This window comes from Podarcis cretensis, assembly GCF_951804945.1.
Source record: "Podarcis cretensis genome assembly, chromosome: 6".
NCBI lineage: Eukaryota > Metazoa > Chordata > Lepidosauria > Squamata > Lacertidae > Podarcis > Podarcis cretensis.
Window position 1 is genome coordinate 99,527,748 of NC_137175.1, and position 12,992 is coordinate 99,540,739.

Below are 12,992 nucleotides of genomic sequence, written 5' to 3' on the forward strand. Positions count from 1 at the left end.
AGTATTCCATAGGTCATTACTGTCACCATACCGGGAGGGGCGGGAATTTTTGGGACGTGAAGGTGAGGTTCCCGCGGCACCGGAAGTAGAAGAGAGGGAGCGCAGCAGTCATGTAGCAGAAATACTCGACTCTCGGTGGAAGGATAAGCAGGTGGAGAACTTAGTGGCATGGGAAGGGGAACCAGAGTCCGAAAATACCTGGGTACCAGCAGAAACGGTCAATGATGAGGTTTTAGCAGGAATGTTTCATCACCGGTTCCCAAGGAAGCCTCAGCCCTTGGCTAGGTTCTGGGAGGAACACTTCGGCACTACTGATGAGGAAGAGGAGTTTGAGGGGTTCCCAGAATCAGGACAGGAAGAGGAAGAAGAATCAGATGAGGAAGAGTATTCGGGAAGAAGGGACAGTAGTAGGTGGAGGACGGTTTTCGAGTCATCCGAAGATGAGGAGGATTCTTTCAGGGGGTTCCCAGCCTCACCACCCAGAAAAGAGGGGGAAACGGGGGGTGAGGGGGGTCCTGGAGGGGAGGTGGATGTCAGGGAACTGCCATCGGAGAGTCAGGTGGTGGAAGGGCTCCAGGAGGCTAGGAGACCCTTGGATGCTGAGGAAGGAACCAGCAGGGGGAGAGAGAGAGCTCCTACAGAAACTCAGTCGGAGGGAGGGCTCCAAGATATTTCCAGTGAGAACAGCGGAGAAGTCTCAGGACCTCCGCTGGGGACGCCTACTCCGCGCAGGAAACTGTCACGCAGAGAATCCAGGAGGAGAGTTTCCGTTAAGGAACTCTTATGTTGGCGTAAATTCCGGAAGCGCCCACTGACGGATTCTGCCAGCGATTGAGGTAGCCATACACCCATGGCTCCGCGGTCTGGGAGAGTCTTTAGAAACTGATTGCATGAGTTGAGAACTCAACCATTTACGCACAAGCAGCCCCTTAACCCATCACATATAATTAAAGGCACAATTAATAGATTTATTATATTGAATTCTTAAACAAATTTAATTCACAAACAGCTGTATGAGCTTTTGTTACCATTACATGACACAATTTTTAAAAAGGTTTTAAGATTTTTTTTTAATTGAATGTTACAGAGGGCCACCAAAAAGGCCTTGTGAGCCCCATGCAGCCCTTGGTGTAGAATACTGGATGAGGACCTGGGAGGCCAGAGTTTGAATCAGTCATGCAGCTCAGTGGGTGACCTTGTGCCAATCACTGTCTCTTAGTCAACCTACCTCACAGGGTTGTTGTGAAAATAAAATGAAGAGGTGGGTAACTGTGAATGCTAACTTAAATTCTTAGGAAGAAAAGTCAGATGTAAATGCAAAAACAAATAAAGAAATGAGCTGGTGCAGGGTGGTTGGTGCTATTATATGCTTTTATTTATTTGCTTATTTGTTATAATCGCTTTTCATGTCGCCTGGGTCTCAAAGCAACTTACTAAGAATAAAACCATACAATATACAGAATTTAAAGTCTTAATTAAAAGAGTGTATAGGTTTTGTTTGCTATTGTAGATGATCCCAGATCCAGGGAATGCTTCAGTAATCAGACATCTCTCTCTAACGGGGTACTTTTCTTCTAAAAATTGAACTGCTTTGATTTTCAGAGAAGAGACTAGTCTGAGAAACAGACATGACACTTCTCTGCAAATATATAAACCCTAATGACTTTCTAAGTAATGAGCTCAGGGAACATGACTAGTGTCACAACACTCCAAAGGGAGGAAATACTGATGTCATTTACATCTGTAAGTGACAACTCAAAAGTCTCAGCAGCATTGGTGCAGCTTTCACAACGAAGTGTCACCTTGAGACTTTTCTCAAGTGACAGCTGTTTTAATAGCCTCTTGAGCTTCAGCTCTGAGACATCTGACCCAGTTAGCAACGTGAAGGGACTGGAAAGGGATTTATTTTTTTGCTGTAAATCTGATGGCTCCTTAAATGCACATATCATTATAGAGTATACTGGTGGTACCTTTTCCCAAAGAGAATGAGTAGAATATATACCATTGCAATCAGTTTATTTGTATAAAGCCAAAGGCCTTGACAATGGATGACAGAGAATAAAAGGAAACTTCCATCTAAAATCATACAACATAACTGATCAGAAAGGTTGGCAGTTTGACTCTGCGCAACAGCATGAGCTCCCATTGCTTTGCCCCAGCTTCTGCCAACCTAGCAGTTCGAAAGCATACCAGCATGAGTAGATAAATTGGTACATACTTCTGTGGTGGGAAGGTAAATGGTGTTTTCATGTGCTCTGGCTTCCGTCACAGTGTTCCATTGTGCCAGAAGCAGTTTAGTCATGCTGGCCATATGACCTGAAAAGCTGTCTGCAGACATTGAAGATGAGCACCGCACCCCATAGTCGAATTCAACTGGACTTAACCGTCCAGAGGTCCTTTACCTTTACCATTTGGATAACAAAGAATATTGAAGATGTGGTCCTGAATAGAGCAAAATAGTTTTGTATAAGGGGGATTGCTAAAAAGAATCAAATAGTTCCGGTTCAAAGTAATCGTGTAGACACGAAGTCAGAAATGTGTAGACACAAAGTCAGAAAAGCTAAAGCACAGAATGAACTCAGGCTTGCTAGAGAGGTTAAAAGCAACAAAAAAGACTTTTATGGGTATGTTCGTAGCAAAAGGAAGAACAAAGAAACAGTGGGGTCACTCAGAGGAGAAGATGGTGAAATGCAAACAGGGGACACAGAAAGGGCTGAACTCCTCAATGCCTTCTTTGCCTCAGTCTTCTCCGATAAAGAAAACAATGCCCGACCTGAAGAATTTGGAGCAAATGATTCAGCAGAGGAGAATAACTAAGGAGATAGTACAAGAATACTTGGCTAGTTTAGATGTATTCAAGTCTCCAGGGCCAGATGAACTGCATCCAAGAGTATTAAAAGAACTGGCAGATGTGATCTCAGAACCACTGGCAGTCATCTTTGAGAATTCCTGGAGAACAGGCGAAGTCCCGGCAGACTGGAGGAGGGCAAATGTTGTCCCTATTTTCAAAAAGGGGAAAGAGAGGACCCAAATAATTACCGCCCAGTCAGTCTGACATCAATACCAGGGAAGATTCTGGAGCAGATCATTAAGCAAACAGTCTGTGAGCACCTAGAAAGGAATGCTGTGATCACCAATAGTCAGCATGGATTTCTGAAAAATAAGTCATGTCAGACTAACCTGATCTCGTTTTTTGACAGAATTACAACCCTGGTAGATGAAGGGAACGCAGTGGATGTAGCCTACCTTGATTTCAGCAAGGCATTTGACAAGGTGCCCCATGATATTCTTGTAAAGAAGCTGGTAAAATGCGGTCTTGACTATGCTACCACTCAGTGGATTTGTAACTGGCTGACTGACCGAACCCAAAGGGTGCTCATCAATGGTTCCTCTTCATCCTGGAGAAGAGTGACTAGTGGGGTGCCACAGGGTTCTGTCTTGGGCCCGGTCTTATTCAACATCTTTATCAACGACTTGGATGATGGACTCAAGGGCATCCTGATCAAATTTGCAGATGACACCAAACTGGGAGGGGTGGCTAACACCCCAGAGGACAGGATCACACTTCAAAACGACCTTGACAGATTAGAGAACTGGGCCAAAACAAACAAGATGAATTTTAACAGGGAGAAATGTAAAGTATTGCACTTGGGCAAAAAAAAAATGAGAGGCACAAATACAAGATGGGTGACACCTGGCTTGAGAGCAGTACATGTGAAAAGGATCTAGGAGTCTTGGTTGACCACAAACTTGACATGAGCCAACAGTGTGACGCGGCAGCTAACAAAGCCAATGCACTGTATTCTGCTGTGGTCAGACCTCACCTGGAGTACTGTGTCCAGTTCTGGGCACCACAGTTCAAGAAGGACACTGACAAACTGGAACGTGTCCAGAGGAGGGCAACCAAAATGGTCAAAGGCCTGGAAACGATGCCTTATGAGGAACGGCTAAGGGAGCTGGGCATGTTTAGCCTGGAGAAGAGGAGGTTAAGGGGTGATATGATAGCCATGTTCAAATATATAAAAGGATGTCACATAGAGGAGGGAGAAAGCTTGTTTTCTGCTGCTCCAGAGAAGCGGACACGGAGCAATGGTTCCAAACTACAAGAAAGAAGATTCCACCTAAACATTAGGAAGAACTTCCTGACAGTAAGAGCTGTTCGACAGTGGAATTTGCTGCCAAGGAGTGTGGTGGAGTCTCCTTCTTTGGAGGTCTTTAAGCAGAGGCTTGACAACCATATGTCAGGAGTGCTCTGATGGTGTTTCCTGCTTGGCAGGGGGTTGGACTCGATGGCCCTTGTGGTCTCTTCCAACTCTAGGATTCTATGATTCTATGATTCTATGAATCAGTAAATTTGCTGGCTGTGTGCTACTAGATCTAGTTACTCTTGTCAGATACAGCAAATATTACATTAAAAAGCCTGGCTATCATTGACTGTATGTGTGCTGCTTTCTGCTTATATTAGTAGATACAGTCGAGCACAAGACTTCTAATCTCAGGGTCATGGATTTGAGTCCCATGTTGAGCAAAAGATTCCTGCATTGCAAAGGGTTGGACTAGATTATCATGCTCCTTTCCAACTCTACAATCCTATGATTCTATAATACTTAAATTCTCCTGCAAATTGCTCCACAGTTCTGGATTTCTTATGCAACACCAACTGGAAAGTTCTTTTGAATTAGGCAGAAGCTGGTACTACCCTCAGTCAGCCAGGGAATACTGATGTCATAAAATCTGTAGATGGAATGCAGAGCAAGCAAACAAAATATGATTTATTCCATGGAGAAATGTTGGCTCCTGAAGGGGTAATAAGATTAACTAATGTAGCATAATTAAACAGAAGCAAATGCAGTTCTGACGTATGACTGGCCTAGTTTTCTGATAAATCCTTGGAGACAAAAATTAAAGGATGGATTCACAAAGCTGTCATCGCCCTGGTTGAGGAATTACTTTGCAGGACCCTCATGGAACTTGTGAAAGAGGCCTTAGATGCATTTTTCTGCCCAGGGCAAGACAGCAGAAGGATTTGCCACAAATGTGACTGGCCCCAGGTGGCTGGGAATAAGGCTATTCCAATAACTTCCTGCCTCATGATCAGGTGGAACATCAGAGGAGACTGCTGGGCCCAGAAGGCTTGGTTGGCCCCTCCTTCATTGCACCACAGTAAAACTGTAAGGGCTCACCCACCTACCCCACCAAAGTCAACTCCATCTCTTTCCCCTAGTGAAAACCTGCTCACCCTTATATGCTACAACCAGCTCAGTCTGTACAATCCAGGCAAAACATGAGCCACAAGGAGGCATCAGGTGTTTTGAAGAAAAGGGGCTTGCAGAATATGCACATCCCCATGACTCAGGCAAAACTAAGCCAAGCTCCAAGGAAGGCAAAAGCTTTTCAGGGCTACCAGCACATAGCTGTCAAGTGTCCCTTATTTGAAGGGACAGTCCCTTATTCCAGCACCATGTCCCGCTGCTGTCCCTTATTGATAGATGTCCCTTAAATGTCCCTTAAATGATGTCCCTTAAATTTCAAAGGAAGCAGCTCCTCTCCCTCCCTCCCTCCCGGCCAGGGAGGAGGGAGGCTCCAACTGTGTTGCTTGGCTGTGTTGCTCACCCAATAAGAAGTCTAAGAATGACTGGGGGGTGGAGCTTGAATGCCTTGTGTGTGGCTAGTTAATGCAAGCTGAGGGGTTTTTTGAATGCTGGATGCCATTTTGTTGCACGTGCTGTTGCAAACTGCAGTGCAAAGCCAGGCCAGGGAGCCATCTTAAGTTGAGGCTGCATAGGCCTTGTGGTGCATGTGATTCAGATTCTATTCAGTTGAACCTCTGGTTACAAAGTTGGTTAGACAGTGTTCGCGAAGCTACCAGCATGAGTTTGACCAGACTGCAGGAGGACAGGAAGACTGGAGTGCCTGGAACAGGTGAGGCTGCAGGTCCCTTATTTTGGCTGCTGGTCCCTTATTTTCAAGGCTGCTGGTCCCTTATTTTCAAATCTGTAAATTGACAGCTATGTACCAGCACCTTAATGTTTCAAAAGTAAAGATTACTTGGAAATTTGTCTTCACAAATCATTTTTGGTCCTGAAACCGTGTTTATTCTGAACCTCTTATTTTCCAGTAGGCCATAGTCCACAATACTCCTGGGCTCACAGAGGTAGGGACTGAAGGAACACTGTAGGTGGCAGGGCAGAGACATCATAAATCAATGTGAAACTGAAGATCTCACTGCCCTTTCTACGTTTGAATGCATGGCTGATCATCTTGTTTAGATGCTGATTTAGACATGGGGACTGCTTATAGTAGTGTACATGTTTAAATTAGGATTGGTTGATTGAATATTCTTACTGTTCATATCAGCTGGTGATGTTTGTAATCTCTTCTCTCTTCGTTATATTTGTAAAAAATAAAATAAAAGCAGTGAAAACAACAACAGCAAGTAGCCTGGCATGTTTACAATTAGTTCACCCCAGTGTCTTGGCATCATTGACCAGAATGCTAGTGTAGGAGCAATGGGGGGGGGCTTTTGAAAACAACCACTAGGTCCTGGGTCCTTACAAGGGCCTTTGAAATTACAGCGCTGAGGATATTTTCATATGCCCCCATAGGTCATCTCACTAAAGAGATGTACCCAAACTCTTTCCCATAATAAGAAACAACACACACACACACACACACACACAGAGAGAGAGAGAGAGAGAGAGAGAGAGAGAGAGAGAGAGAGAGTTCTAAATGAGTCATTTAATCCTGAGAAGCCCTTGGAACTAAATCTTCTCTATCAATTCAGAACCAGAATTCCAAGAAGAAAATAAAATTACAGCTTGTCACTTCTCATTCCATCAGGGAGCACTGATAGATAAAAGAGGAGAGCAGGCAGGCAAAAAGAAAATAGTGATTAAAGGTGCGGGGGCTTTAAATTATACATTGTTACTTGGTTGGAAGTCACTGAAATGCATGTAGCGTACCAATTTTTTTTTACTCAGGACAGAAATGTTGAATTTTTTTCTAAAAATATGGCTTCAAGACAGGCATAGCCATTGTTTTATGATTTCTGCTAACAAGTGCACTATGTAACACTTTGTTATAACCTTTTCTCTCCATGAATGCCAACAATATCCTCTCTGTGTAGATAAGGGGAGGGCAACATTTTAATACTTTAACATGTCCCCACCTTTCACAAAGACAAGCAAAGTAATATTTTCCTTCACAGATCTGAATGCGTTTTGAAACAGTGTGAACAACTCATCCCACTTTAACCTCTGGACAACAGCTTTTGCAGCATTTTGAACCATTTCAAAAACCTGCAAAAGTTGTCTGATTGGGAATCTCAACTGAAGCACCCATGACAGATGGCCTTCCAATCTCTGCTTAAAGAAGGAGAGTCCACAACCTCCTGAGGAAGATGGTTCCACTGTAAAACCACTCTGTCAGAAAGGTTTTCCTGAATCTCCTTTCTGGTAACTTGAAGGCATTGGTTTGAGTCCTATCCTCCAGAGCAGGGGGGAAAACATCTTGAGGAAATAACAGGATACCAAAAACTCATCCTGAGCTGGTTCTAGGCAGCCCTGCGTTCCAAAACAGGAAAATAAACCACAGATAACACAGTGTGAGATTTCCCTCACAAAGCTGCAAAACTATCAAGCCACTCAGAAACTCCACACCTCCCCTCAGCAAAAAAACAGCCACAACTTCAGAACAGCCCAGCTCCAATTCAGAGAGAGCCCTATAAAGAAAAGGTATTCATAGATCCAAACAGCAAACATGCATACCATTAAACAGAAGAAATAGCTAAGCAAGAAAACACAAGCTTCCCCCTTCCTCACAGTTTATCCAGCCTGTAGCCCAGCTCCTGTGAGATTTTGGCAAAACTTTGCTCCTCCCTTTGAACTGGGGGAAAGAAACCAATTAGACAGATTACATTAAATACTCCTCTTTGCCTGATTTGACAAGTTAGAAACACTTTGTATTTCACATTTTACAGGTTAAACTCCAAATCAAAACTATTGTACAGTAGTTGATTTATACCCAAAAAAAGTTTGCAATGTGGGATGCTCACCCAAAGAAAACATGGCTCAGCAAATGACCTGTTATAAAACCATTAAAGACAGCTTCCAACCTCATCAAGGCCTCATCAATCACATTATTCTTTAAGATAGGACTACAGCTAATTTTACTAACCTTCAGCACAAAGATGTGCATTTAAACAACAAACTAGCATTTACAGCATTGAAATTCTTACAACTGGGGCAAACATAATAAACCACATACCATGCACACTGAAGACAGAAAAATGTCCAGCATGAAACCAGAACTGCTGCTGCTCTTAAGGAACCAGTTGCTGTTAAGAAACCACCAGCAACCACAAAAAACAGCTGTCCCACTATCATCCTAGGACTGATATCAGCGCTTCCCCCAGGAAAACCCCTAAACGCAGATCACTGGTTACCGGTACATCTCTCAGCATCAAACATAGCAGTCTCCCTTCTCCTTCTCACTGTAAAAGTGTCTTCTCACTGGGAATCTCCAGAACAGGAAACAAACAGCAGAAAGCCTCCATAGACACATCACTTCACACTGATGCTTCTCTTCACTGCTGCTCTTGGCATTGCCAAAAAAAAATTCTGAGATGGCCAGAGAATCACACACCAGAGATAAGTCTGTTCTCTGACAGCACACAGTCCGCTTCACTGCAGAAGTTGGAGATGGGTACTAAGACCTTCCCCGTCTCCAACAGCCACCCAGTTTGCCTCTGCTGGGTGTCCAGGGTCACCATACATCAAAGTGGCCTCCCTCCAGGGGTGGCATAAACCAAACCTGTGCTCAGCCATCCACCAGGCAATCAAGCACATTGCCATAAAAAATATCACAGAGCTCAAAACTTCAAGGCAGGAAAAAACGCCAGGACGTCACTTCCTGAATCAAGCAGCTGTGGGGGTTGCTGCCCTTCTAGTAACTGGGTCTGCTGAAACAGAATGGCTTCATGCCAGTAAAACCACTGCCAGCTCCTGGCCCCTCTGGGCTCTCCATACCTCCCAGTGCTGCATCTGCACCAAGCGCTAGCAGCCATCTCTGGAATCAAGTCTTTTCCAGCTTCTTGGCGCTGCAAGGCTGTTCCACAACAGCCACCTGGCTCATAAATCACCACAACCAGCATCCACTCTAGCCGCTTCAAAATCTCTGCCCAGGCATGGCGACTCTCCAGGTCCTCCTTGTCCTCCTCCGGCATTTCAGCACAGCTACTCCTTTGCTCATTCACAGCAAACACTCCGGCACCACACAGCCAGACCTCCTCAACGCTCTGCTCAGCCTCAGGAACCTATCAGTGGGGGTTGGGGCATTATGGGCCCATAACCTGTCGTGAAATTCTACTCAGTATTGATCCAGAGCAGATTCCAGTGTATAGTTAGCAGACCAGAGGCAATTTTATTTCATCTGGCAGAGCTTTACTGCTACTGAAGGCAAATGAGCATAATGGTCACAGATTTAATACATTCAGGATTGGCACTGTCCATAATAAATCCAATTGCGTAGACAGGCGGAGTCTCCAGATCCCACGCGGTCCCGTCCCCCCCCCCGTCATGTGGAATAACGACTCTAGACAACGTGCTATGGGATTAAATTGGCCACAACTTTATTAAATTTCAAATGTGGGTAGACCTTGGCTCAGGCATTGGGCGTTCTCCCTCCCTAGTCCCCAGCCGGGGACCTAGGGAGCATCAGGGTTATCCAATGTGTGTGGGGGGGATGGGCCGGCTCTGGAGAACATATGTTCAAGCAGAGATAGCCGCCCCCGTTACGCCGCCGCTGCAGGGGAGAGCAATGACGACCTTTCGGCGTACGGTCAAAGCCTCCCTTCAGAAACCCCTTTAATGGGGAACCCTGGTATTGCCGCCGCAAAGAGGAAGATGGACTAAAGGATTCCGCCCAAGGCCTGATACCACCAAAGTTGTGACGTTTTGCTACGGGAAAGGCGAAACCTGCCAATGCAGGGAAATTCCTTTCCGGCCCTTTAACAGCGACCTTATCGTAGCAGCGCCCGCATACCTGTGAAGAAAAGCTAACCTGCAAAATAAGACATTAACTGAGGGTGGGTAGGGCGGGAGAAGCTCTGGAGCCAAGTGAGGATTACCAATTAAGATCCACCCTCTATTGTGTGGGCAGGTAATCCCTCCCCTACCTGGCCTGGTCTCCTTGGCAACGCCTCCCCCCAGGTGGGATTGGACAATTGACTGAGGTAGGCGGAGACCTCTAGGTATCCCACCTGAGGGAGGCAAAGCCAAGCCTATGCTGTTGGAGCCACTTCAGATCTAGGGGCTGCGCGCGTCCACACAAAGGGCGCCCCCCGTTTTAAGCGGGGAGAGGTCATTGCAGCAGACTTAACTTAAACTTACAATAACTTATAATAAGTCTAAACATTAACACTATATATACTATGTACAGAACATCACACCAGAAGGAAAAGTGATAGAAAGACAAAGTGAAACCCAGGCCCCTTCTGGCCTTACTTTTATAGTCAGCATGACCTTGATGGAAGAGATAACAGAACCAGTTTAAGCCAGCTGTACTCAGCTTCTCTGAAGGAATAACCCAAACATCATGAGCCTTCTGCTTGTTTCTTTCATACAGAGAAGCTTCCAGAACCCTCTTGAATTAATCAGACTAGGAAAGATCTCTACACATCATATCAATACTTTCTGCACTAAGAAATGCAAACTGATAATTTGAAGGTGGTTTTCATATCTCATTTCTATCTCCTCTTTTCCAGGCTAAACATACTGCAAACCCTCAACTGTTGCTCATAAGGCTTGGTTTCCAGACCCTTGGGAATCTTGGTCACCCTCCTCTGCACATGTTCCAGCTTGTGAATATTCTTCTTAAATTGTGGCATCCAGAACTGGACACAGGATTCCCAGGCAGAATCGAGTGGTACTATGACTTCCCTTGATCTCAACACTACACTTCTGTTGATGCAGCCTAGAATACAATTGGCTTTTTTTGTTGCTGCATCACACTGTTGACTCATGTTAAACTTGTGGTCTACTAAGACCCCATGATCCTTTTCACATGTGCTGCTGGCAAGCTGGGTGCTGATCTTATATTTGTAAGCTGGTTCTTCCTGCCTAAACGCAAAACCTTACATTTGTCCCTATTGAAATTCATGTTGTTAGTTTGGGCTCAGATAAGGTCATCTTGAATCCCAATTCTGCCTCCTGGACCCAGGTTGTTTAGGGCTCTTTGAATGAACACAAGAATCATAAACATGGCCCGATCACTGACAAACATTGCAGCTCCCCATAGTTTCTAAATCCCGACAATGCAATTAAAGAAAATATATATCCTTGGAAATATTAAGTGGAACTACCCACAGGCTTAAAGCCCTCGGTCTCAGTCCTCTGGCAGGCAATTATAGTGTCTAATTGATATGCACAGCTGTTTCATGGCAGCTTACATTCTGAAAGTGAGGGCGCAGGGAATCAAGGAGTCGTTGTGTCCTAACACAGACATTGTGGCAGCTGCCATACTAGCCACTTCCTGTGCTTCTATCAGATGCCAATGTCACTGAGACCCTCCCATTCCAGTTTGGTTTTCTAGCTCGTCTTCCCATCTTTTCTCAACACGTGGTTTGTGGCATATTTTGAAATGCAATTGTAGATGGGCAAAATGCAGAGGAGAATCACCAGAGTGAGTGGTCCATGAGGGAGTTGTTGATGAGCCTCCCTTTCTGCCTCACTTTGCCTGCATTGCGCTGCCATTACCATACCCAGCCCTACCAGGTTGATGGACTGTTGTAGGCCGATGGAACTGTTGGCAGGGGCCGAGACCGGGGAGGGGAGACGGTGAAAGAAAATTGGGAATTCAAAGTGTATATATTGAGAATTTTTTTTTTTAATTGTTTTTAATGAGAGATGGAGAAATCGTGGAATGGAATTTTTATGACCCTAGGGGAAATGTCTTAAGAGAATAGGTTTAAATATATCAGTTTTAATGAGAAATAAGATTAAATAAAGTAAAAGTGGATGGCTAATTGGTGAAAGAGAGAATGGAAAATTACAGTATATTAAGATAAATTATTAGGATAAAAATAAAGATGAAGGATTTGCTGAAATATCTATTTGAACTAGAAAACAAAGAGGGGAGGTGTGAGGAGGTCAAGGAAATAAGTCATAGGAAAAAAATTATGTAAAGGTTTAACTTGTTTTTTCCCCTCTGTTTTGATTGTATGCATTTTCTAATTATTTTTTTCCCTTTTTATCTGTTTTTGTTTTCTTTCCTTTTTATTTTTTGCATTTTTTCTTGGAAATGTCTTGCTTTTTTTGTATTGTGTTTTTTGTATTTTATTTTGTAATGTTTTAAAACCTGAATAAATATTATTTTTTTTTAAAAATACCATACCCAGCCCTACCGTTAGACAGAGGCTGTGTAAACACTGTACCTTCAAAGTACCTTCTTTCCCTCAGGGAATTCTGGACATTGTGGTTTATCTCTCACGGGGTTACAACTCTCAGCCACCCTTAACAAGCTACAGTGCCCAGAATTCTTTGAGGGAAAGAATGTGCTTCAAATCTTCCTTAAAGAGATTGTGCATACACAGCCAGGTGAGGCAGCTGAGGAGTGGTGAGGTGATGGAGGGAAGAGCGTGTGCCAGGTGGGCCACTCAGTGCTCCCTCAGCTCACCTGCTGCCTTCAGGTGCTGTGAAGGATGCTTTTCTGTCACCAGTGCTGAAGTAAGGTTTACTTGCCAGTCTGGCTGGCTTTTTTTATATAGAATAGGGAAAGATGCCATCTTGTCCCTCAGGGCTTTTTTTTCAGCCAGAGTTCAACTCCGGTACCTCTCAGGTGGGCACCATTGCCATAATAAGAGAACAAGGGAGGTGTTCATTGTGAGTTCTGGCACTTCTTTTTCTAGAAAAATAGCACTGTTGTCCTTCACCTCAGTATAACTTGAGCCAGCCCTGACTATAATCCTGCAGTATGGTCCTCCCCACCCCCATCCA

At 44.4% G+C, this 12,992-nt stretch overlaps 1 protein-coding gene across 3 annotated transcripts in view; it reads right to left on the bottom strand.

Annotated features, from left to right (window-relative positions):
- Positions 1 to 8,476, bottom strand: part of RGS8 (regulator of G protein signaling 8) — a 92,824-nt gene extending 84,348 nt beyond the window's left edge. The window contains exon 1 of one of the 3 annotated variants that reach the window (XM_079981681.1): positions 8,450 to 8,476. In XM_079981681.1, the coding sequence (XP_079837807.1) occupies positions 8,450 to 8,461 (12 nt within the window). In that variant the 5' untranslated portion in view covers positions 8,462 to 8,476. Of the gene's footprint in view, positions 1 to 8,443 lie in introns of all 3 variants that reach the window. The other 2 variants (XM_079981680.1, XM_079981678.1) reach the window with 2 other exon arrangements.
- Between the last annotated feature and the right edge of the window lie 4,516 nt (positions 8,477 to 12,992).